Here is a 27,821-nt window from a genome sequence, read left to right as displayed (position 1 = left end):
TCCTGTCATGCGCAGTACGCTCCAGTGACGCTAACGGATCGACGATCGTCTGCAATTTTTTTTTTTTTTTTTATGTTTTCGTAGAGAAAAAAATGGAGAAAGTCCCAAAGAAGATCGTTATTTTCGGTGCGACTGGAAATACGGGCTTGGTTACAACCGAATACGCTATTAAAAACGGTAAGGAGTCGAAGTTATCGTGTGTTTACAGGAAAATATGAAGGATTTAATGTTGCAATACGTGCAAACGTATAGAATTTCACATTGAATTAGATCTTTATAAGCGAATTAAGTCGTAGATGGAATTAAGTTTTCGCTTTCTTTCATCTGTAATTAAAATCCGAAATGTTTAAGTTATATAATCGAGATCGTATTTACTTAAAATTCTCTCCGCGGGGCTTCCTGCTACTGTTGTGCCTTATACAAAGCCTTATACAAAGCTAAGCTATAATATATAACAGGCGCTTCCCTCTACTAAATAATGGGCCTGAAGCTACCTACTGATAATGCAATGCCCCGAGTTGCGGCCTGTTTAGCTTATATGCAAATTTGACCCTGTCTGTACGGCCTTAAACGAGATCATTCTTACACCAGCCCTGTACAACTCTATACAAAGCTAGTCCTCTACTAAATAATGATACAATTACATCTCTGAATGAGACGGGACCTTAACGGAGATTGCTTACTTACTTATATACAGGTATACCTCGCCTTACGTCGGTAATTGGTTCCAGGAGAAGCGACATAAGTCGAATTTACTTGTCTCCGAATCTACTTGTCACTAGGCTAAACCATAAATTACCATTTCCCGGTTCTGTATTTTATTTATTAATGAATTTTTAATAATATATGGTTAATAAGGATCTATTTTAAGCTTACAAACAAATAAATTTTAGTTTTTAATATAGTACAGAAAAAAATTAATCTAAATTTACGAATGCATGTACTGTAAATACAGTACATACAGTACTTGTAAATGTACAGTATATATTTTAATTAATATGATTTTATGTGCTTTAAATGCTTTTCTAGTGATATTACGACTTCAATATTTGTGGCGGACAGACGTAAAGTCAAATAAAATGACTTAAACTTGATTTTTATTTTTCCATATACTTTTTTTGACAAACGACATATAATCGGGAACGACATAACTTGAAATGATGTAAGTCGAGGTATACCTGTATACTTTATTTATTCCCGATGTCGCCGGAGCATAATTGGATTAAGAATGGGGTTATGCAAATGAATGGGCATACATACATAAATAATTACAGATAGATGGTAGTAAGAAGTATGACAACTTTAGTGAAAATGGTGTGAATGAGTGAAGAGGTGACAGATACAAAAGCCAACTAACATGATAACTAACTTAAGAGTAGAGTTAAGTATTAATTACAACATGTAAGAAAAAAGTTAAAAAATAGTATAACTTAAACTATAGATGAAGAGAGAAAAGATATGATGTAACAAATAACAGGAAGTGATACAAATAAACAAGGTTAGTGAGCAAGTGATGATATTGCAATGATGACGTAGACATATGATCAGCTTAATGTATGGCTGAAAGCATGCAATATTTATGGGTACCTTCATAAAGTCAAATGAGTTAAAACGAGAATGATGTCATTGTTATTCTTATTTCGTTAGACTTTTCGAATGATTTGTTTATAACTAAATGGATGTTTCTAAAATTGAAGATACGTGCAGCCTTATCTGAAATATTTTTCTTAGATTGCTTTGGGTGGACAGTTATTTCAATCATTTCACCTTTTAATTCACAATTTAAACAATTGAGTAGATTTAGGAACATCAATATTGTTGGGTGCCATTTTCTTAATGAAGTAAACTAACTCTTTCCCTCATAACTTTGTTAGAGTTTTGTTTGAAATGTCATCACCGCAGAGCATGTGCACTGAGTGAGACTACTACTTTTAGAACGATTTGTTACTAATGCGTTTAACTCGTTTGACTTTACAAATGTACCCTATGAATGAAGTTTGGACTGTAGACCATACTTATAGGAGCAAAAAAAGTCAAAGGAACCAGACCTCTATGTGTGACCTTTCGTAAGATAGAGGCCCTCCCAAAATTGGCCTACTTCTGGGTCATATGCAATCAGAAGTTGTGTCGTTCTGCTAAGACTATTGCATTTAACTATTTACCCCATGTGATTATGCTGGCTTTGAGTAGTCCACTTGACTGTTCTTGGAGTACTTGGAGTATATAGTTTTAGAGGTGTGAGGGGTCATCCCCACACAGGCACTGAGGTACAAGTGACAGTGAGCGACACCAACATGGAGCATGGAGAATAGGCAGTAGTACTAATACACAGTGAAAACTGATTTTTGGAGGCAAATATCTCAAACAGTCGCACATATGGGTATGGTTTCTTTGACTTTTTGCTTGTACACAGGGGTGTAACAAGCTATCGACTCATAATCAACCCTAGCTACAGTTTGTTTAGCATTTCACACTGAATTAGAATTTCTCAGTTCATGTGCAAGTATAGTACTGTACAAACTCATTCTTACATTAGCTCAATATAGCTCTATACAAAGTTATTCCTACACTAGTGCTATAAAATTATCTGTGGTTTTCAAAGTATGATTTGTGGACCACTAGAGGTCCTTGAGCATGTGCCACCTGGTCCACAGACCAACCTAGTCATTTTCCCCAAAATGCAGTTTTATGTAGAGGAAAGAACATTTGCACACATCATATATCTTTTACATTAGGTTCTAGATAGACAAAATAATATGGCATACATTTAAAATGATAATTACAGGATAAGGGGCAGAGGTAGTCCACAGTTCTTCTGTGATATTGTTTAAGTGGCCTATGGGTCAAATAACTTTGAGAATTATTACTTTATACTATGCTATTCATATACAGTCTTTTACAATCCATAGATTGTAAAAGACTGTATAATAAAGTCCATAGATTGAATATATTCCACTTTAATAGTCCTAAAAAATAATTCTATATATGATGAAAGATAAATTTGCTCACATGTAATTTACATTTTATTTTATTTGCCATTTAAAGAGTGATGGGATAAAGAAATATAACATAAATGTGATCTTCCAAGAAAGAATGCCTCCCGAAAGAACTTTCTATGAGAAACTCTTCCCTGTTTGGTATTAGAGATATAAAGAAAACCGTGACCAATCTAGTAGTGAGGACAAACCCAGCAGTATTCAATGGTTTTATCTACTCATCCTCTGATGGACACTTGTCATTTTAAAAGATTGCCCATTTCTGTCCTATACAATTCTATACAACAGCAGTTTTCGACCTTTTTTGACTTGCATACCCCTTGACAGCCCATTTTCATAAGTTTTATTTCCCATTTCTTATTTTCATTGTATGTTTTGAACTCTCACACATCAAACGGTATGCAGCTGTTTTTAATAGGTGTTTAAAGATTTTTCTTTATAAATCTGCTGACCCATCCTTGACTAGCCTTAAATTCAACAGAAGAAATATTTTGTGTCTGAACAATATTTCAAGTATATGATTGCAATATATCAGTACAGCCATTGTTGCATGTTTCTTCAACATACTTGAACAGTTCTTCCTCAAGTTGAGATACTTTCTATTCTTGGGACCACAAAATGCCCTCAAATAGGACTTTGCATTGCTTAGAGCTCCTTTTTGTTTATGTCAGTAGCAAACAAGTGCCTCAGTGATGCCAAATTTTCATTTTGCCTCTTGATTTCTGTTCTATTCTGAAGATTACTTTAATTTTATACTATGCAGTATAACTGTTATTTTTTTATTGCCATCTCACAAAGTAGCAGTTCACTCTACTCAGTATGACTAACCCCGATATTCACCAACACAAGTTAGCGTTAGGATTAAATCTCGAGTTAACCAAACACCGTTTGCTTTACTTTTAGTACATGAATGCTCATTAACTTTTAACTCTAACTGTAACTTGTGTTGGTGAATATGGGGATAGGAAACCAACTGCCCATATTCCCCATAGCCTCCAGCAAGTACAAAGATACTGTACTCCTAAACCTATACAAGGGAATGAGGATAAATAAAGTGTCTATACATCATAAAAATTCTTGTTGACTGACTCAGGTTGTATCTCTTACACCAAATGGTTAAGTATGAGAAGTCTTACATTTTCCACAAAAAAAAAAAAAAAATACTTGAATATTTTGTTTTCCTTAAAAACATTTCTTGGAAATACAGGTGTGAAAAATATGTGCAGAAATAGGGTAGTACAAAGCAACGTAAAAATAAAGAAAATATTGATTAATTTACAGGTAATTGATTTATGTAGCCTGATGAAGTTTATAATTAAAGAATGAAAGTATATATAAATTAAATGCTGTTTGTTTTACTTTTCCATTTCAAATGAAAAAATCAAATGAAACAATGTTTATTGTTTCATTTGATTTTTATTTTGTAATTCCTATACAAGGAACAAGAGTCCAGTAGCATCCATTCACAAGATATTCTACTCCAGTTTTCCTTCACATCCTAGATCAAGCAAATCGAAGAAAGTGACAAGGAGATGATGACTTCTCGTGTTCTCATTGAACTTGTCACAGGGAAGCATGAATGTATGGAAGTAAAAATCAAAATGGTTTGACTACAATGTTTACTACTAGCAAAGAAAAAACTTTTGTTATTAGAATTACTTCATAATGAATACAAAAAAAAAACAAAATATTATGGTATTTGTTTTCTGTGGAAACAAATACCATAATATTTTGTTTTCTGTGGAAACAGCAAAAGGATAAAGAACTTTATTATAATTTGTTAATAAAACAGAATTTATATGACTTTATGTATATTTATAGTTATATATATACTGTATAGTAAATGAAAGATAGGAGAAACCATCTTCTACTTGTGCTAAAGCGCAATCACAGTATTCAGTGAGAAGATCAAAACACGATAAATATCAAATCCTGTCAGATGTTTATGAGAGTCAGAAATTTGCTCTCGCCAGAAGCTTTCTCACTTTTCGTTTGTGCATAGTTTTCCTTTGTGATAACTATATTGCTCACAACCTCTTGCTCACTACTAGATTCACATCTGCATAGTCTCACCATTAGTTTTCCTTAGTTCTTCCTAGTTTAGTTTCACACACACACACAAATTGATCTTACTTTTTTAAAGTTTTTTCTCTGAAAGCATCTTATTAATCTGTATTATATTTATATTATATATATATTATATAATACAGATCACTATATATATATTAAATAGTTTAATTTTGCTATGGTATATCGTTTTGCATCAATTCTGTGTACTAAATATTTGTCAGCAAATATCCTCATGTTGATCATGTTGATAATTCTTGTAAAAACAGAGAGTAATTTTAAACACTGTTTTAGATGCCATTGCAGCTTTATTGATTTTAAATTTTTATCAGTTTTTTTTCTTATTCAGTACTGTAGGAAAGAGGTTTTGGATGGCATATTATATTTTAAAATACAATAAAACCTCCAAAAATAAGTTTAAAAGAAACCTGTAAGACATCAATATAATGATGTGATTTCGACTAAATTCAGTCTGCATATTTAAAATGTTCTACATTATCTGATGCAGCTTAAAATGCATGAAAAATAATATTGATGAAATGTATCAATATTATTTTCCATGTATTTTAAGTAACATTAGATAATGTAGAACATTAAAGTATGAATGTAAATGTAAAGCATGAAGTGTAATGAATTTATCTTAACAGATGGTTAAGATAAATTCATTACACTTCATGCTTTACATCTATTTTTTTTTAAGAGAATGTTTGAAAAAGAGAATGATAACTCTAATAAATACTAATCTAAAAATAAAATTGAAAGTAATGATTTTTATGATTAATTTTTTATATTGTTTTTAATAGTTTAACTTGTCTTTAAAACTGATTTTAAAAAATTGTTCACATACTGAATATTACATATAACAAACATTTTTGGGTTAATTCATTACCTTTCTCAGCCTGACAAGAAAAAGAACATAAACAACATGCATGCATTTCAACTATTCAAATACACATGCAAACAATGTATTTGGAATTGAAAGTAAATTATAGTTCTATCTATTTTGTTTGTAATTTAATTTATACAACATTTATTATATATAATATTCAGTACTGGAGTGAAGTAAAGATTATTTACTTTTGTTGAGTGTGTTATTGAGTTGTTCGAAAAGTAACACAATATTTTTATAATAAATAACTGTTTTATTGAATTATATATCGACCATTTTAGTCAAATATCTGTTGTCATCTTTTCTGGTAGTAGCATGATTTCACATTCATAAAAGTTTTAATCGTTGCTTACAAAAAACTGATCCAAGTCATTTTTGACATTGTCATTTCAAGTAAATATCTTATAGTTAAAAAAAATTTGTATAGACCAGAACAAGTAATAATCTGAGTGTGCTGGATCTGGAGAATATGGTTGGTGTGTTAGCAAATCCCATCTAAGTTATAACAGTTTTTGACCAGTTACCAAACTGGTGTGGAATTTCACATTATCGTGGTAAAACACTACATGTGTTTTGTTGTTCAATTCTGGCCCTTTTCTGTTTGATGATATAACTCAATTTGTTTACTTAAAAGGACTAAGACAAAACCTTTCACACTTTGTTTATAGCAGAAACAAAGTGTGAAAGATTCTAAACCTGAAGATTGTACCTGAGAAGGCCATTCAAAACGGCTGAAAACGTTTGTATTTGGTGATTAAACTGCTAGAAACAAAGTACGAAAAGTTTTGTCTTAGTAATTTTAGACTTGATTGAAAATATAAAAATTTTATTTAAACAATTAATGTTGTATCAGAGGTAGTGAACTTCAACAAATAGTTTTTTATAATATATTTTATCAACTCATAATTTTGTTATACATTAGCCATAGCTTCAATTTTTTGCCATTTTGTAATTACAGGGATTTTTTAATAAGCACTGCATTATATACTCTTATGTCAACAATGCACATTTATTGTATAACAATCCTGATTAAAAGTAGACAGACACAAACATCCATGCTTGAACTGTACTTTGAACTTTCAAATCTGGCAAACTGCAAACATTGACTTAAACTCTATTACTAAATTTGCTTGTATACTTAGTTGATTTGGAACATAAGACTGATTTACTCTTGTGGCCAAACTGAAGAATATTCCAGTTGTTCTAAAATTAATGAGGCAACCTACTGTTCTGGAGGACCAGAATTGAATCTGGACAGGTCAAAAAATCCCAGGAATTTTTCAGGTGTATTCTGTCCAGATATGTCAAGCTCCATTCCTCACCACCTGGCTGCTCCATCATGGGATTGCTAAAATAAAGCTTTCTTAGTGCTTACAGGGCAGAAAGAGTTAAAACAGAAAAATAAATATAATAATTATTTTATAACTATTATAAGACAATGGATTTAAATTATTATGGGATTAGTAATTTTTTTGAAGTTTTTATATATCTACTGCTGAAATTAAAACTAATAAAACAGTTATTTATAAATATAATTTTAATAATTCACAATATATTTTGAACCTAATTTTTTATATTTATAAGTTATTCTCCTTTCATTTTAGTATTAACAATTAAACAGATATTTTCATTTAAGTAATTGATGTGAACTAAAGTACTACTTCGGACTTTCAATGAATAATAGAAAAAATTATGATAAATACATTCTCTCATCATTTCTCTCTGAGAATAATTCATTAATAATTATACTAATTAGGCAGCCATTAATCTAGTTCCTATTTGAAATAATTCTGAACATGGTTTCTAATTATTTTTTAATTATGTTCTAAACAAATATAAAATTAGAATTTTACTAATTATACAACTATTGCATGTGGAAGAAATGTTAATGCAGTTCTTAGTTTTGTAAATGATGAATGACTAGTCACTATTTATTATTATCGTATAATTATCAACCAATTAATTTCTCGTACTGTACACTCTCTTCCTATGCTTTCTTGGAGATGAAAAATGAAAGATGATGCTTTGAGATGGCCTGAAAAGAGTATAGTTTAAATGAGGTACTTTTTATTCTTGATCTCTAAGAGAGCAAAGACAGAGAAAGGTCATGTAATCACAATGTTTAAAAAAAATTACAACAGATTTATATAAATAACTAGCTGTATGAGTCTGGAGTAACTCAGGCTTCTGGGGAGAGGGGATTGGTAAAGTTGGTTGGGAGAGAATGGTAAAAAACAATGATTTTAGTAATTAAAATGTACATTTGTTAGTGTGAATATTTACAATAATGAAGCTGCAAAACACAAAAACTTGCTTGGGCTTAAGTTAAGAGGGGATGGGTGTTAGAAGTGGTTGGAGGTAGGACCTCCCACGCTATTTTTTCTAGGGTGTTGAAGAATATTCTTGCCAAATATGGTGTGGATGCTTGAACAGTATAGAACTCTTTACCTAACATACTGTACATACATACATATTTTGACTTTATATATTGATTGTGTGTAAAGTACTGTACACTAAATGATATGCTTGTGCCTAGTGCACTTTCTATGTTTCTAAAGAGAAAAATTCTCTGAATTCTTAAGATTTTAAAACACATTATGTAATGAAATCGAATTGCAAAATTAAAATATTGATTTATAAACATAAAAATGATATAATTTCAAAAATATCTGTGCCAGTATCATTGTATAATTCATTTTATCTTAAACTGGAAAAGTTTATTTACAGTAAGTATAAATAAGTTAGTGATATTTAATATAAAGATTAATATGATAAATCTAGATAAATTGCATTTGATAAGAAAAATATACCTCTATAAGTTTTTTAAATCAATAATCAAATTTTATAAGGAAAAATAAATAGATAAATAGAAAAGTTTTGGAAACAAAATTTAGTAATAGAAAATGTAGATCTTATATCTTATAAGAACTTCTGAATTTTATAATAATGGTTTCTAAACTATTGAGATCTACAGATTCCTTCCAAAATCAAAATTGTTTGCAGACCCCTTACATACAGATGTATATGTTTAAGTGTCTGTGTGTATGTGTGTGTGTGTGTATATATATATATAATGAATATAATATGTATATGCATTAAAAAATACAAAGAACCATAAGAAGTGAGCACTTATTTAATGTATTGTGCCAAAGATTTACTTTAGTCTGCAAAGTGATTTCTATTAGCTGAATGCCTAAATGATTTGTATATGCTTAAGTATAAGTATGAATTAGTAGTGCAAATAAAATAGTTTAGAAACTGGATTATAATATAAAATAGCCACCAAATATCAAAACTCCACTTTTAAAACATAAATTTAATGTAAAATGAACATTTTCGGTTCCCTTAAGCATAGGACCACTTGTCATCAGCCTTTTTGTGGTGGGGTCTGAGAGAGAAGCAACTTTTAACACTAACTATACTGAAAATATGTAATGCTCTATAATGAAAAACATAATTATAATTAAAGATTCATTTTTAATTTTAGGATTCTTAAGTTTAAAGTTTAAGCATTACGTATTCCTTAAAATGTTCAATGATAAACCAAATTTAAAATAATACACATATAGATATTTAAACAATATAAATAATAAATTGAATAAATATATTCTACAAAAAAGTTATAAAAAATGTGAAATAAATAAATAAATTAAAAGAAGATGAATGAAAATATTGAAAAGAATTTAATACAGTTGCAAGTTTTCTATTTCAAACCAATGGTATATTTCACAACAGACAATAAGTCTTTGTACTTTTTTTTTTGTGTGTGTACATCTTCATGCTCCATTTGCAGACTTTTTTATTTTATTTCTCTCTCTTTCTCAGGAGCTATATTTTCACTGCTTCTTTGATTGTAAGTAGTGTTGTTGCTAATTTTAGATATTTGTCTTTTCATTATTTTTTTATTTCAGACTGTTTAAGAGTCACTAATATTATGCCATTGATTTCAGTTTTGGCATCATTAGCATGTGCTTTCTGTTGGATTTTTATTTTTTATATTTGTATACTAGATCAAATTATGGTTGTGCCTTAATTTTTCATATATTTATTTTACAGATTGGCTAAATTTTCAATATACATAGTTAACTTAGAAAAAATGACATCAGATCTTTGCTAGATTTCAATCAATTTACCTGGATACAAAAGTAAACTATACTACATGTAAATAGATATAGATGATTCAGCTATCAAGCTACTTCATTTTTGTATCAGTTGATTGATAGGATAAGGCAAGGCAATCTGCCAAGAGAACCATCCAGGAGGAATCTATGGGAAATTGGTCTCTATTTAGATGTTAGAAATGTGAAGAAAACCCAGAAAACTTAACACAGCCAGCCTGTTGGTTAGATTAAACTTACAACCAACTACCAGTGTTTAGTGGTGTTATCCATTTTTGTACCTCCTGGGGATGGGCTTAGTTGCTTGACAGTGCTGAAGAAACTATTACTTAATATGAGCAAGTTCCAATAAAGCAGATTTTGTGGTATTAAATTCATTATTTTACAACAAAATTTTCAGTCATTTGTAGTTTTATTAAAAAATTATTTTGCTGTGTTAATTTATTAATTTTACTTTTTTTAATGTTATAGAATATTGTAATATTTTGTATTAAGTCAGCCAACAACAATTCCTATAACTACTAACAATCAAATGTATAATTAATCTGACTAATAATTACAGGGAGTATGATAGCACATTTAGAAAATGAAAGTACCTGTACATCTACCATATTTGCTAAATTACAATATATTAAACTTCCTGAGACGTAAAATTGGAAAAAAAGAAATAGATAATTTTTTAATATTAAAGCTTACATACTGTAATGATACATAAATATCAATAGTCAATTACCATCATGTTATATTATTAAAATTAATCAAATCAATTTAAATGATACATGTAAAAAGTGCACTTTTTGTGTGAAATTAAAAAAATACTAAAGATATTAAACACACCCTTTAATAATCTCATTGTTAATAAGATAGTTTGGAGTTTTAGTATTAATTATTAGGGATTGGATTCCTAAAAATATGGATTGAAAGGTAAATAAGTGTTTTTGAAAAGCTTTAATTCATTAGGGGTAATTGGTTGGGGTTATTCAAATGGACCAGAACAAGTCAGAATATTTTTTTTTATAAGAAATACTGAAAAAACTTCCTGACATTCAATTTGTTTTCAGAAACACATCATATTTGTACATATTATGGCTGTAGTCTACATTATAAAACAGGTTCCCAATTTTTTTTGCTTGTTGACCCTTTTCCAAAATTAGAACCCTTAATTGCTAGACTCTTTCTACTCTGAGACACAATGTAATTTATTCAAATTACAAACATTCTTTTTTAAGTTGTTGATGAAATGAAAAGTAAATAGGAATCAATAATACTTTCTTTTATGAAACGTAAATCAAAATTCAAAATATGTATGTTTTACCTTACTAAAATATATAATAAAGCCTATATNATAAATTTAAATGCCTTCTTTGATGAAAAATGAATATATACTTGGATATACTGCCATGATAATAATAATCTCTTATTATTTACAAAGACTATACATGAAATCCAATTCTATATGACAAAGTATAAGTTAATTTGTATTCATTGTAATTGCCATCTGAATTTTCTGTAATGTTAAGATTTAGAAATTGGATAACTTATATTTAAGTTTGATCATTTTTGAATTGATATTGCAGAAATATGATATTTTATATAATTACATTTATTTTATACTTTTATACTGAGATATAAATAATCTTTACTCTTCTTTATGAAGTTTATAAAGAGGAAATTACTTTCTTATGTGAAATGTTTAAATTAAAATTAAGATACCTCATGGTGTTAATTCTTACAAGTGATAGGTAAATGAAATAAATTAAATTGCTTATATTACAAATAACAATCATTATGTCTTCAAGAGAAAATTTACTTTCAGGATATGAAGTTTCTGTTTTTATAAGAGATCCTGCCAAATTACCTGCAGATTTAAAACCACATAAAGTTTTTGTTGGTGATGTTTTAAATCAAGAAAATGTAGATTCTGCAATAGAAGGTCAAGATGCAGTAGTAGTAACTTTAGGAACTAGAACTGATTTGGGTAAGAATTTTTGACTTTTCTCAAGTTACTTTTGAATCTCATTTGTATAACTTCTTGATTTGAGGAAACTTTTTTATTTTACATTATTATATAACAGAAAATTTTATTTTAGGAATGTAATAACATTTATGTTCCATTTTATTATTCAATACAAAACATTTAACTTAGTATTTTTACATACAATACTTCATTTTAATTCACTTTTATCTCAGAATGTTTACATTGATAACAGAAATTAAAATATTAAAATTTTTAATGACATATTAAACTACATATTAATTAGACAACAAAAAGAATGAAATAATTTATTTTGATTCAGTCATTATTGGAGATATATATTTATAATAATAAAATTACAATTGTATAACATAACTGCACAATTTTATTTTTTTATAATGTTTGAAGTTGTTAGTTTAAATAGGAAATCAACTTGAAAAGAATTTTGCCAGCAAGGAACTTGCCAACAAATTTATTCTGAGCCATTTTGGTTTAATTAGGTAACATTTTGTGACAAATAGAATAAGAATTGGAACTGCAATTGTTTTGATGAGGAAGTAGAAAACAACATAGTTTTAAATGTAAAGCATCAAATTGTTTGGTTTTTATATAGATTATTTCTTCTTTTATAGTATTTTTCTTTTTAATACACTTATATTCTGCATTTAAACATTTAAAAAGAAACATTGATATGAAATTTTAACATTTAACTATATTATATTTGATTAAATAACACATTTATCAAATATAGATGACAATAATACTAATACTATATATATTTCATAATTTTTCATTTTAACTTTTCTATAATTCACATATCTTGATTTTAATCTGTTAAAATTAAAATTTGAATTGACTTAGGCTACATGAATAAATCATATATTTAATGTCTAAACCAAGCATTTCATAATTTATAAAAAGTATCATTGAACAAATATCATTTGTTCAATGATACTTTTTATAAATTATGTATTACAATTTGTGTAATTTAGAGAAAAATTAATTTGTCAGTTTGCTTTACATTTTTGAAAATTCCTTTAAAGAAAATACATTTATCAATTTAAATATGTTATAATTATTAAATTTTAATTTTAATTTTTAATAATTTAAATTATTCAAACTATTTAAAAATTTAATTAGATTTAGCTAGAAAATTTATTGACGTGTGAATTATTTTATATTCATATGAATATAATTCAATTTATTGATGTTATAACTTGATTTAATATAACATCTACAACAAGAAAATGTTATTTCTACATCTAAGTTGTTTTCTTATTTATTCAAGCTATAATGCATCATGAATGCACAACTATAGTATAGAAATTGAATTATTTTTAAAATAATTTACATAATTAATTTGTTATATGCTTAAACAAACTGTAGATGTTTTGTAATAGTTGAGAGTATTTATCAGTAAAAATTAATACAGAAACTAACATAAATAGCAAACTTTTTTAATTCTCATTATATAATTATTAACTCTGCATAAAAATTTATGATAGTCAGAATTTATTTATTCAAATCTAAACTATTCTATATGTGACTGATATGAAATCTGAAGGAATTTCTTGCTACTTAATGAAATTATATACTGTACATATTATTTAATATATCTCACTACATTTAAGACTATTTATTGTTATGGCAGACAAACATTGGTAGAATGAAAGAAATGATGTATGTGTGTATATATATATATATATCATGCTGGGTGAAAACAATAGCTGGCTTAGTGCTATAGAAGAAGGCCATGAGCACAAGACATCTCCAGTCAGTACCATGAGTGAGATGTATGGTTTTATCTAAATTAATACTTCTGGAAGTGAAGATTGCTTAGAGACCTGGCTAGCATAACTGAAATCTTATATAGATTCTGTAGTTCATATACAATTTAGCATTCTCTTTCTTGAATGTAGAATTAATCCAAGATTCTCATTAGCTTAGCACATATTTGATATTCAAAAATTGCCAGTTATTACATAAATTTAAATGCCTTCTTTGATGAAAAATGAATATATACTTGGATATACTGCCATGATAATAATAATCTCTTATTATTTACAAAGACTATACATGAAATCCAATTCTATATGACATGGTATAAGTTAATTTGTATTCATTGTAATTGCCATCTGAATTTTCTGTAATGTTAAGATTTAGAAATTGGATAACTTATATTTAAGTTTGATCATTTTTGAATTGATATTGCAGAAATATGATATTTTATATAATTACATTTATTTTATACTTTTATACTGAGATATAAATAATCTTTACTCTTCTTTATGAAGTTTATAAAGAGGAAATTACTTTCTTATGTGAAATGTTTAAATTAAAATTAAGATACCTCATGGTGTTAATTCTTACAAGTGATAGGTAAATGAAATAAATTAAATTGCTTATNTTGCTGTATATCAGGTAAGTTTTTATGTACAAAAAATTGCCAATAAAATCTTAACCTTTCTAAGATTATTAATGTTTTTACAGAAATATAATTCATTTCCTCTCCAAATAAAGTATAAATGAGTCTAATATCAATAAAACTTTTTTAAATATTAATAAATTGTCAATTGTCTACAAATGCCAATACCAGCAAAAATATACTGTAAACTAACATTGTATACATAAGATAATGGAATGAAACAAGATATTTGAAGAAAACTCATATATCTTTTTTTTTTTTCTCTGGTTATTCATGTTTACAGGGTGATTTATTTAAATATTAATTTCTAAAACTTACATTAAGTTCTGTTATTTATTATCTTTAATATTAAAGTAATAATTAAATAATAAAACTACATCACACATTTTTTAAACATAAAACATTTTATTTTTTTGAAATAAAACAAACATATTTTTAAAACTTTCCTTGAAATAAACAGTTGTTGTAATTTATGGATAAAAATAAAAACTAAATTTTTGTTGATAGGAAAGACAATTATAGAAATGTTTGTATTTTAAAATTTAGACTTTGCACTCAATTTTAAAAAACAAACATTTCTATAATTGTCTTTCCTATCAACAAAGATTTTTAAGTATTGTTCATTCAGCATTATACACATGACTATTGTTTTCTTTTGCTGTAGATGTTTATATGTGCTGTTAAGATTGAAGTTTTATATTTGTGTTTTCATTGGGTGAAATGGTTTTTGCACTTTGTTTTTGCTAAAATTATTGAAATTTTTTCTTTTTGTTGAGTAAAACTTATATAATTAACTGTCTTTTATGTACAAATCTTAGGTCTTTCCACAGTGTTTGAAGGTATTCTTAACTTATTATAAATTCTTGCTTCTTATAAGTAGATGAGCCTAGTTCATTTATTTCAAATAAATTAATACATATGATTGCTTAAATATTTTGTTATAAAAATTTTTACTTGCAAAAATAAACTCTATTCTTTAGTTCACTAAGTTTTCTATTAATTCACTAGGAATAAGATTTAATTTTTATGTAGATTTATATTTTATGAACAAATTGAAAAATATTGCTTATTTCATCATTTTTATAATGTCCAATTATTGTAGGTGACATAATTTTATTTTTATCTGTTACATAATATTTATTTAAAATCTGAAGAAATCTGAAAAGATTTTTCAAGATTGAATTTCATTCAAATCATTTCTACTTAAATTCTTTTTCAGAAAAATAATATAGATTTGAATAATTATTGGAATAAAAATCATTAAAATCAATATACTTAAAATTGTTTCTATTTAAAGTGATGTAAATAATAAAGATTGATTTTTTTTTTTAAATAATAAATGGTACATAAATCGATGACTAAACAACTTTGAATTTATTTCTGGGTAAAAAATATGTTTAGTTGCATTTTTGAAGTGTTATTCTTTTGTAGAAAGATATTAAGAAAGTTATAAAGACTATTATGTAATGTACAAAGCTATAAATTGAAAGATATATGATTTACAATAAACTTACTTTCATGATTTAGAAATATTTACAATAAAACTAGTAACAACATACAAATATTAATGAAAATTCTTCCTAGCTACAAATGGTTTTATTATTTTTACATTTTATTAATATTGTACATGAAATATCATTCATTTATTTTTAGAATGAAAAAAATATTTTCAAGCAATAAAAATTACATTTAGAAAAGTTTTACTTCCTAAGAATTTTTATATTCAATAAAGAATTGCAAAATGATTAATTCAAATATTGCAGATAAAAATTTATCTTTTGATATTATTAAAATAAATGAAATAAATAAATTAAGTATTGTAATAATTATTTATAATTTTTTTCTTTTTCTCCTTCTATACTATTTAGTTTTACAAATCAATATTGTTACTCCATTAATCAATCTTGCTAAAATTAAGTGAAGATGTTCATTATATAAGTGACTACATTACTTTTCTCAGGTCAAATTATGCGATTTTTCAAAACATGAATTGATATAAATGAGTACAGTGCTTGCTAATTTAACTCTACTTAAACTGGATTAATTTTGTTCGTTTTCCCTAAATATTTCAACAAAACACAAAAAGAAATCATTGATTATTTTTTAAAACGTGAGAAATTTGTAAAATCAGTGTGTATAGATTTTAATGTGAATAAATGTATCAAATACAATCATGCATCATTTAACATCCATGATATTTCCTTTAAAATTGGATGTTGTATAAACATCATATTATATATGAACTTAACAAAATTTGGATTGTATATTGTACTGTACCTGTTTTGACTAAATAGCCAAGGTACTATACGCACAGTATTACTTAAAATGTTTATTATGTAATTATTCCATATGTGTTGTAAGATTTTATTGTTACAAATAAATTTTATTTATTTTAAATCTGGGAAAATCTGAAAAACTTTTGCAAGATTTTCTGGAAACTTTAAATTTTAGAATCTTGTTATGCTGGTTATACAATGAACTTTATGCCTGACAGTGCAATTTCTTTTCATACAAGAGATATGAGATTGGTGTCTCCAAGTCCTTAACAAACTCCTATACCAACCACATTTTCTCACTAGATTAGGCCAACATCTCCAAGATATTCACAGTGATAAAATTTACTATTTTCCAATAATTTTATGGATCATTTACATAGATGCATCAGATGTTATGCAGAATGTCACTATATTTGTCTACAGGTATTTTTGATTTTTTTTCCTCTAAATATCAGGAATGGCCAAACCTTGATATGATAAGAACCGTAAATTGCCTATCAGAAATATACAAGTGTTGTTGAAACAGTATTTTATATTATATATGGTTAAAATACTAAAGTTATCACTGTTCTGTAGTAAATGTCACTGTTATGTCATTTTACTGGAATTTTATAATTGGCTAGGTAAATAAATATTTAACTTATTTGATTTTACAAACAAAGACTTAACTTTCAATTGACTGTTCAAGGTTAAGTTGCATGTTTCATTTACAATCTGTATGTATGTCACACTATATAATAGAAAACTTTCAAAAATATTACATACATGCAAGTAAAATGAATTAAGTCCATAGAAAGATACAAGTATATGAGAGCTGCAGTTTTATCACTCTGGTTATATGTAATCTTATTAATTACTTAATTTTTTATTGAAATAAAAATATATATAGGAATATTTGTAACACAATCCTATTATCTTAGTTTTATTAAGTTACCTGTTATTTCTATTTTCTCTAATATATTTATGCATTTATATTTATTTATATGTTTATATATTTATTTGTAAATTTATAAAGGTTTTTCTTTATCTTGCAGGTCCTACAACAGTATTATCAGAGGGACTTAAAAATATAATTCATGGAATGGTTAAACATAATGTTAAACGTATAACTTGCTGTATATCAGGTAAGTTTTTATGTACAAAAAATTGCCAATAAAATCTTAACCTTTCTAAGATTATTAATGTTTTTACAGAAATATAATTCATTTCCTCTCCAAATAAAGTATAAATGAGTCTAATATCAATAAAACTTTTTTAAATATTAATAAATTGTCAATTGTCTACAAATGCCAATACCAGCAAAAATATACTGTAAACTAACATTGTATACATAAGATAATGGAATGAAACAAGATATTTGAAGAAAACTCATATATCTTTTTTTTTTTTCTCTGGTTATTCATGTTTACAGGGTGATTTATTTAAATATTAATTTCTAAAACTTACATTAAGTTCTGTTATTTATTATCTTTAATATTAAAGTAATAATTAAATAATAAAACTACATCACACATTTTTTAAACATAAAACATTTTATTTTTTTGAAATAAAACAAACATATTTTTAAAACTTTCCTTGAAATAAACAGTTGTTGTAATTTATGGATAAAAATAAAAACTAAATTTTTGTTGATAGGAAAGACAATTATAGAAATGTTTGTATTTTAAAATTTAGACTTTGCACTCAATTTTAAAAAACAAACATTTCTATAATTGTCTTTCCTATCAACAAAGATTTTTAAGTATTGTTCATTCAGCATTATACACATGACTATTGTTTTCTTTTGCTGTAGATGTTTATATGTGCTGTTAAGATTGAAGTTTTATATTTGTGTTTTCATTGGGTGAAATGGTTTTTGCACTTTGTTTTTGCTAAAATTATTGAAATTTTTTCTTTTTGTTGAGTAAAACTTATATAATTAACTGTCTTTTATGTACAAATCTTAGGTCTTTCCACAGTGTTTGAAGGTATTCTTAACTTATTATAAATTCTTGCTTCTTATAAGTAGATGAGCCTAGTTCATTTATTTCAAATAAATTAATACATATGATTGCTTAAATATTTTGTTATAAAAATTTTTACTTGCAAAAATAAACTCTATTCTTTAGTTCACTAAGTTTTCTATTAATTCACTAGGAATAAGATTTAATTTTTATGTAGATTTATATTTTATGAACAAATTGAAAAATATTGCTTATTTCATCATTTTTATAATGTCCAATTATTGTAGCTGTTATTAGTTATACAATTTTGTTCTAAAAAATTAAATCTAATTTTTTGCTTTTATTACAGAAAATGCAATATTTAAATTAATTTTCAAAAAATGTGGATATTTAGTTACTTGATAGAAATATTTGCTTTAATAGAGTTTAAAACTTAAAACAAAAATTAAATTTGAGTGCTTTCTGTGTTTTGTCCATCTCCAGGAAATGCTTAGGCTATGGAACACCATTACTTTGATAACACATTACAAACTACATTGTAAGGAAGCAGTTGATAACATATTACTATAGTAATGGTGTTCCATTTTCCAAATGTCTTAAGATGGATGATAATCCTAAGCAATTGAATTTTTTTGAAGTTTTTAACTCTATTAAAGCAAATATTTCTATGATGATTGAAATTTAAGGAGTTATTTGTATATTGAATCATTCATTGTTTTTATTAATTATTCCAGTAATTCAAACAATATCTAGTTATTTTATAGAATGTATGATTTCATTTATTAGTTTTAACATTTATAGTTTACATGTCATAAACTTGAATTATGAATTATAGCAAAGGTATGATGATATTAATTGATTTTTTGTCAATTATAATTATTTTTTTTATCTGAATCTTATAAAAACTAATTTTGTTTTTAAATCTATTTAAATATCCACTAAATATAGTAATTGTTATTTGCATCTAATAAATTATACTATAACACAGACAAATATTTCTAGTACAAGTGATCCGACAGCTCAATGTCATTTCATTGCTGTAAATAGAATAAATGTTGTACAAAATCAATGAAAGTTGCTCTAGATAGAAACCAAAAAGTTTGATTATAAATTTTTGATTTTATGAATGATTTTATGTTCAGTGCTATAAGTTCCAACTGTGTCATTTCAAATTGGAAATCAATGAGTTAAATATATGTTAGGAAATATTCATTAATTTCATTACAGAAATTGATAATCAAATTGAAAGGTCATTTTCTAAATAAAGAAACATTTAATAGGAATTTTATTAACAGTTTTAATAGGAATCTGAATTTTGTAGTAATAGATATCAGCTCATTTGGACACAATACTTTTAATAAAAAGAACCAGTGTTTATGATAGAAAATAATATAATTAGAAAATTTACAAAAAGTTTAAAAAAAAGATGATATATTTAATTGTCTCTACATTTGATCTTTTCTTCACATTTCAGGAAATAGTAGTCTCATGGTGGAGTCAATCTTTATTTGGACAGTTCTTGTCTGCATAATATGTAGAACATTATAAACTTCCCTCTGATGATGGCACAATTAAAAAAGTATTTGATAAAATTTCCAGGACAATTAGTATACACTTATAAATTTTATAAGAAATTTCCAAAAAAGACAATGTATTAAAATGTCTTTACATTTGAATAAAGGACAATCTCTTCATTGCCCTTTTGTCTTTATTTAAACAGACAAGAAGACTGCAAATAAAGATTGACTCTTCCATGAATCCATTATTTCCCAAGGTGTGAAGAAAGGATGAAATGTAAAAACTTTTTCAAATGGATATCAGAGAAAGTGATTTTTTTCATTAATTATTATATTTATAAAATCCATAGTTTGACATTAAATTACAATAAAAAAAATGAATGTGATTTGGAAACACATAAATTCAATGAGATTGAAGGTAAGAGTTGAATAATTACTTCATTTCATTAAATTTTTATTTAATAAAATGAAGCAATCATTCAATTCTTAATTCTGATTAATAACTCTAAATAATTCAGCCTTTTTTCAAAGGCTTTTTTTTTTTTTTTTATTAAAAGTACACTCCATGCAGTGGCATAGCTACATATTCAGCACCCTGGAACAAGTAGAATTGGTGTGCACCCTTGTTCCTCGGAAGAAGTCTCACGAAATTTATTTTGAACATTTAATTTAAAAACATATATCTAAATATTTCGATTTAAAACCTTTCTTAATAACAATTTGAGATTCAAGGCATTTCAACAATGAGATATTCAATTTAATAAATATAAATGTAATAATAAAACACTTTAAGTATGGAGTACCTAATAATATTTACTACATAGTATATAAACTGTATTGACAAAATATATGCAAGTTTAGTTTTATAAGAAATACATAATAGTACATAAAAAAACTTTAAGATTGACCAATTTGCAAACAAAAAAGTGAGAAAACAACAATGGCTGGGTTCAGCTGACCCAACAGTTGTAACTGAGCAAATCTTTGGCTGTTGCATAGCAACCTGGATCTGCTGAACGATGAATGACGTTGTGTTGGAACAAAAAGCCTCATTGGTCAGTTTCAGGTAGCAAAAGGTAGCGTAAATAAAAGATGCTACCAAATGTGACATCAAAACACCAAACATGTTCCAAAAGAGCACTACTGTAGAGGGCATTCAGCAGAAAAATACTCAACAGTTCTGGAACTATTGAGTATTTCAGCACCCTGGAATGTAGCCATTCACTTTCTCTAGATCAAGTTGACAAGCTATTGTCCTTTTCAATTGATATAATAGCCAAAGCTAAGATGGCATTGTGACATGCTGCTTCTTAAATAAGTTTTGATTAATTTTAGTTTTGAAAAACTTCATTCTGCTTTTGCTGTTGTTACCAGTAAAGTTAAAAAAATGAGGCATACTGCAATAATGTCAGAGAACTTACTTGAGGCTGCGGTGTGAATTAAAAGTAGTTCGGCAACTTTGCTTATAAAAGTAATTTCTTTTATCTGAGTATAATTTTTTACAATTTGAGTCACATTTTAAATCGAAGCAATTGAGGTTCAAAAACTAGGCAAAATATTGGAGGGATATGATGATTGTAAAAATTCTGATCCTTCCAGAATATTTTTATCAGATGACGTGACAAGATATGCAGGTGATAAGCACTTAAAAAATGTACATAATTGTCAAACGGATTCAAATCTAATAGATCATTGAATAATTATTAAATCCAAAAAATGTTTTTAAAATGTTTTTACAAGTTCTTATTTCACTTCTTTCTAACTTGGTGCCCTCGTAATTCGTGTGCCTGGAGCAGTTTGCTCCAACTGCTTCATGGTAGCTATGCCTCTGACTCCATGTCATCAGTATCCTGACTGTAAATTTCTGCTTTCAATGCTTTCAAATGTCATTAATTAATGGATGTTTATGCCATTTAGTGTCAAAATGTTGCTGTTTTTTATCATCTTTATCTCTACAATTTTAGAAGTTTTAATCTATTTAATATTTTTAAAAAATAAATCTACTCATCTCCAGAATAAACAAACTAATTATTCAGACATTGTCATATGTGATATGCAATTGAATTGCAACAGATAGAACTAAAAAGTAAAATAGAAAATATATTTAAAATACTTTCTACTTTTAAAAATGCTATACTATAAAATTAAAAAAAAAACAGTTACATGTTACATCCGAAAATATCATTTCTCTACCTTTTTTATAATCTGTTTGCTATAATTTTGTGATTATCAGCACAAAACCTTTCTCACTAACAAACCTTTCTTAATAGGCCTTCCTGAGGAAGGCCTATTAAGAAGGCCGAAAACGTTTGTACTCCAGTTAATAAGGCTAGAAATTAGTGAGAAAGGTTTTGTGCTGATAATCTTAGAAATAGTTCTAGCTACATATGCATAGTAATATAATTTTGTGAATCTTCTGCAAGAAATAGTATGCAAAAATTCAGCACTCTTTTTTAACAGTTGTCTCTGGGACTAAATTTACAATTATTAACAGCTCTTCACAATTTTATTAGGACACTGCTGTTTCATTCTACAGTGAGATAGGTAAAGTGGAGGGATACATTTTGTGGAGTATGGTGACAAGGTGGTCTCTTTCCTTTTTCATTTAATACATGAAGTTACAGTGAATGCAGTATAGTTGTCAAGAAATTTTGCAGATAGATTGAAAATGACAGTAAGGTTTTAATTTGTAATAAGCTGGCCAATTGGGCCTGGTTATCAAGGAATGCACTGCAATAAAGTTATAATCTTCTCAAAGAGAGAAAATTGCCCTATTTTGTGAATTAAGTAATTTTAATTGGGCCCACAATTGCTAAGGCCATCCATATCTGTCTAAAACTTCATTTTTTAAAATTTAAAATTGAAAGTCAAAATAATTTTTCTTTTATCAAAATAAAAATAATAAAATGAATTGTTAAGAACATATTAAAATTAATATACAAAATTTCTAAATACAAGTTTGTTAATCAATTGAATTCAACATTTAAAGATTAAATATTTTGACTGTTTTGAAATTTCTGTATTGCTTGACATATATTCTAATGATAAACATACATCTGCTAGACACAATAATACTTCAGAAAACAAAACAATCAATACAAATATCAAAGTTTCAAATAAAATAAAATAAAACAGTGATGAATGTATAGCATGATTATTATTTTAGCCTCTTATTTATGCATGTTACTAAAGGTAAATTATAAACTTGTGAGCACTATGTTGGCCTTTCTTTATTACTAGACTTATTACATTGTCACTCGACATAAGATCAGTCTTCAAAAATCACTTTATTTTAAAAAACGAATGCATTTTGGACCTTAAGTCCCTCATCAGCTTTTTATAATATAAATGTTTATGAAAATGATACTACCACATTTACAAAATGTACAGTAAAATCACAATGTTTGATAAAATACCGATGACAAATCATTGCAGATCAAAGTTCCAGGTGTTTGCTTTCATTTTATAAGATTTCCTAGACAAGAAACATATCATAGTATTTATAGGATATTAAGAAAATGCCTATATTCCATCAAAGGGGAGAAGACAGGCAAGATAATAGAAAGTCCAATGCATCAAGAGAGGAAATCTTATAAAACGAAAGCAAACACCTGGAACTTTGATCTGCAATGATTTGTCATCGGTATTTTACCAAACATTGTGATTTTACTGTAAATTTCGTAAATGTGGTAGTATCATTTTTATATATATTTATATTATAAAAAGCTGATGAGGGACTAAGGTCTGAAATGCATTCTTTTTGAAAAATAAAGTGATTTTTGAAAGCTGATCTTGTGTTGAGTAATGGTGTAATAAGTCTAGTAATAAAGAAAGGCCAACATAGTGCTCATAAGTTTATAAACCAAGACTAGACATGAAGCATATCATAGTGAAGGTAAATTGTTATGCAGACACAGAATTAAGCTTATAATTTCAAAATTTATATTAAAAAAAGGAATAAAGGATTATTTTTATTCCTTTCAGATAAAAATATAAACTTTATATTCTCATAAACAAAATTCGTAAGTTTATCTATTCTCTCTCTCTCTCTCTCTCTCTCTTCAAATGATGTTCTCCAAATTGCATCCCTCTGGCAAATGTTTACAATATTGCTGAGCAAAGTGAATGCAGAGATTTTTATCGACTTAGTTTTTGATAATTCTTTCCTAAAAAATATAGTCTAACACTTCATTATACTTGTTTTTAATCAAAGCTTAAAATATTAAAGAAGCAATCTATATCAAATTTACTGCACTTGAAAATATTTTTGATAACTTTTTTCTGATACATAATATTAGATTAATAAATTAATTAAATATGTATATTTTCTTTAAGTTCTAACATAATACATTTAAAATTTTATTTATAGCTTTCCTGTTTTGGGAGCGATCAAAAGTACCAGAGATGTACATTCCACTGACCGAAGACCACGAACGAATGCTAAATGTACTTAAGGCTAGTGGCAGAGAATGGGTAGCCCTTTTTCCGCCACATATAACAAGTAAGAAAATCTCCTATTCTCTTATTTAAAAATATATTTTAATCATTAGTTTCCAAAACTATAATATAATCTATGTGGACATATAAATTTGTAATGTAACAATATAAGTTGTAAGAAATGATGTAGTTAAGAGGAACATCTCTCTACTAAGAAGACCACACAGATCAACAGATACATTCCAGTATGCATCAATCTCAGATGCAACCATAGGACTGGTAAGCAGTTTAATAAGCTTTTACCAGAACATCTGACAACTAAACAAGATGATGGAAACAAATGTACTGTACTATGTTGGCATTTGCACATTTATTTTATCAAAATAGTTTTGGGTTAATACAGATGAGTACTAAAATTGGTGTTAATAATGTAACCATGGAGGCATCTTTGTTGCTTTGTCAGCACTTGCCATATCCACAGCCTGACAAGTGCTATGTGCACCAATTGCTACACTGATAAAATCGTTGGTGAATTTTGGAACACATTTTAGTACATCATGGTTCATTGACATTCAATGCATATTGGAATGTACCCAATGTGTTTGCTTGATGCATGAGATGTTGTAGGCATGCATTGAACATACACTATCAAAATACACATGCCATTTTCATTGTATATTTCAAGCGTGCAATTTCAAAATGTGTACATAATTATTTAAAATTACAGCGATTTGCATATTGATATCTTTCCATAAATTTGTAACACAAAGTGTGGCACATAACTGCTTTCAGATTGTTTAGTTGATTTCTGTTTGGATTCTAACTGATTTCATAGGTATGGTCCAATCCACAGTAAGGTCTTCCAGACAAATGAAAAAAAACAACCAAGTTACTCAAAAAATAGAACAACTCTAGGTTAGAGCTTATTTAAAAAGTAGAAGAAGCCACTTTTATAGGGCTAATTAGTCAAAGTAATCGATTTTTGATATTATTTGGTACAAAATTTGTCATAAATCAATATTGATGTAAATATATCATCTGTTATTATAACATATTGCTAATATTCACTTTGTCTTTCCAATTTAAGATTTTATAAATACAGGCATACCTCGACTTACGTCGTTTCGAGTTACGTCGTTCCCGATTATATGTCGCTTGTTAAAAAAGTATATAAAAAAATAAAAATCAAGTTTAAGTCATTTTATTCGACTTTACGTCTGTCCGCCACAAATACTGAAGTCGTAATATTACTAGATAAACGTTTAAAGCACATAAAATCATATTAAAATATATACAAGTATGTACTGTATTTACAGTACTGTACATGCATTCGTAAATTTAGATTACTTTTTTTGTACTATATTAAAAACTAAAATTTATTTGTTTGTAANACGTTTAAAGCACATAAAATCATATTAAAATATATACAAGTATGTACTGTATTTACAGTACTGTACATGCATTCGTAAATTTAGATTACTTTTTTTGTACTATATTAAAAACTAAAATTTATTTGTTTGTAAGCTTAAAATAGATTTTTATTAACCATATATTATTAAAAATGCGTTAATAAATAAAATACAGAACCGGGAATGGTAATTTACGGTTTAGCCTAGTGATAAGTAAATTCGGAGACAAGTAAATTCGACTTACGTCGTTTTCCTGGAACCAGTTACCGACGTAAGGCGAGGTATACCTGTAGTAAATTCCAAAATTTGAATGAATGCTTTTGTCTTAATAGGTGAGCCAAGCAACCAACCCTATATCCTGAAGAATGACAAGCCTTATGGAAGAATGATTTCAAAGTACGACCTGGCAGAGATCATGGTAAAGTGCCTCTCCGATGAGGAACGCATAGGACACACCGTAGGAATGGGATATGAACCCAAAAGTTAAAGGCAGCGCTTTTATATTTACAAATGTATCTGGTTCGATTTTGCATTTACACTTATATTTCTGTAATTGGTAACCTACTCTACAAGCAAATGTATTCATGAAAATTGAGAAAGCCCAGATTATGGAAAATATATATCACTAGAATTTAACAATATGATATTCATGAAAAGTTACTCTTGAACATAAATTGAACATTTATAAACAAGAAATGCATATTCTAAAACATGCAAAAAAATTATTTTATATAAACATTTTGAATATATGTTTAATAATTGTTGTTGAGAACAAAAATTTACATAAAATATATTTTTATGTACAAAAATTTGATATCTTTATCATCTTCATACCAAGATGTATATTGTTACACAAGAAGCTACTTGAACAAATATCCATTACTCAGCAGTTTAGAGAAATTCTTGGAAAAAATACGACAGCTACTTAGAGAAATGGCAAACTTTTGTACGATATTATAAATATAGGGTCCAAAAATTTGAATATATAAAATTGCCATTTAAATTTTATTTGGGATCAAAATGATAGTTACTAGTTATGCAGTATTATATACTATATGCTTTGCAAACATTTATTATTGTTATATAGTAATTAGTGTAAATAGGATGGCCCAAAAGTTAATCAACTGTTGTTAAATACTAAATAGAAATTAATTAATGGAAGTGACTAAAAGAATATGATTAATTCTGTTTTTTTTTTTTTTTTTATCAAGAGTTTCTGCTAATGTTTTAAACTCTGTTTACTCTTCATATTCACAAATATACCCAAACACAAAACATTTGTAACTAACTTTAGGGCCACCCCATATACAAAAGATAGCAGGTAAGAATCTTTGAGTAATCTGCTTGCTTGTTTGTCAGTGCCAAATTGCACCAACAGCTTTTGATCTATCATGATTGGAAAATGTTAGTTTTTGAATTTTGTAAACATATCAGTAAAGATTTGTATACTGACCAATTGTTAGATGGTCCCGACAGATGTCACAGTTTTTTCTATATGAAATAAAAGACATGCTTTTGTGCCGTTGTTGCAACAATACGAAATTTTTATTACTTTAAGAACAATCGACAGAAATTTCTCATAGTTTCTGCCACGCAAACTCGCAGAATCTACGTTACATAAAAATTTCACCCACCCATCTGCATTCGTTCCTATTTATTTTGAATATTTCATGTCGAGCTAAGAGAAAATGAAGTTTAATTCGGTTGCTGCAAATTGGAATCGAGAGAAATGGAATCTATCCGTGCGTCACCTTTTAAAGTTTTTTGTT

The 27,821-nt window shown here is 27.1% G+C and overlaps 1 protein-coding gene across 1 annotated transcript; it reads left to right on the top strand.

Annotated features, from left to right (window-relative positions):
- The first annotated feature begins 43 nt into the window (after nt 1–43).
- LOC111640897 (flavin reductase (NADPH)-like) lies at nt 44–27,589 on the top strand. Its single transcript, XM_023386987.1, has 5 exons — nt 44–177; nt 11,887–12,048; nt 17,781–17,870; nt 24,576–24,707; nt 26,385–27,589. The coding sequence occupies exons 1-5, from the start codon at nt 93–95 to the stop codon at nt 26,537–26,539; spliced, it is 624 nt and encodes a 207-aa protein (XP_023242755.1). The 5' UTR covers nt 44–92; the 3' UTR covers nt 26,540–27,589.
- Nucleotides 27,590–27,821: the final 232 nt, after the last annotated feature.

This window comes from Centruroides sculpturatus, unplaced genomic scaffold (assembly GCF_000671375.1).
Source record: "Centruroides sculpturatus isolate CEXI.00-Female unplaced genomic scaffold, Cexi_2.0 scaffold1467, whole genome shotgun sequence".
NCBI lineage: Eukaryota > Metazoa > Arthropoda > Arachnida > Scorpiones > Buthidae > Centruroides > Centruroides sculpturatus.
The sequence above is the reverse complement of the archived record's forward strand: the minus strand, read 5'-3'. Positions and strand labels throughout refer to the sequence as shown.

Excerpts from the sequence above, each read along its gene's own strand:
- LOC111640897 (XM_023386987.1), top strand. The coding sequence starts at position 93 with ATGGAGAAAGTCCCAAAGAAGATCGTTATTTTCGGTGCGACTGGAAAT. Across the intron at positions 178-11,886 it reads CGAATACGCTATTAAAAACG|GATATGAAGTTTCTGTTTTT; the intron begins GTAAGGAGTCGA and ends ATTTACTTTCAG. Across the intron at positions 17,871-24,575 it reads TATAACTTGCTGTATATCAG|CTTTCCTGTTTTGGGAGCGA; the intron begins GTAAGTTTTTAT and ends TTTTATTTATAG.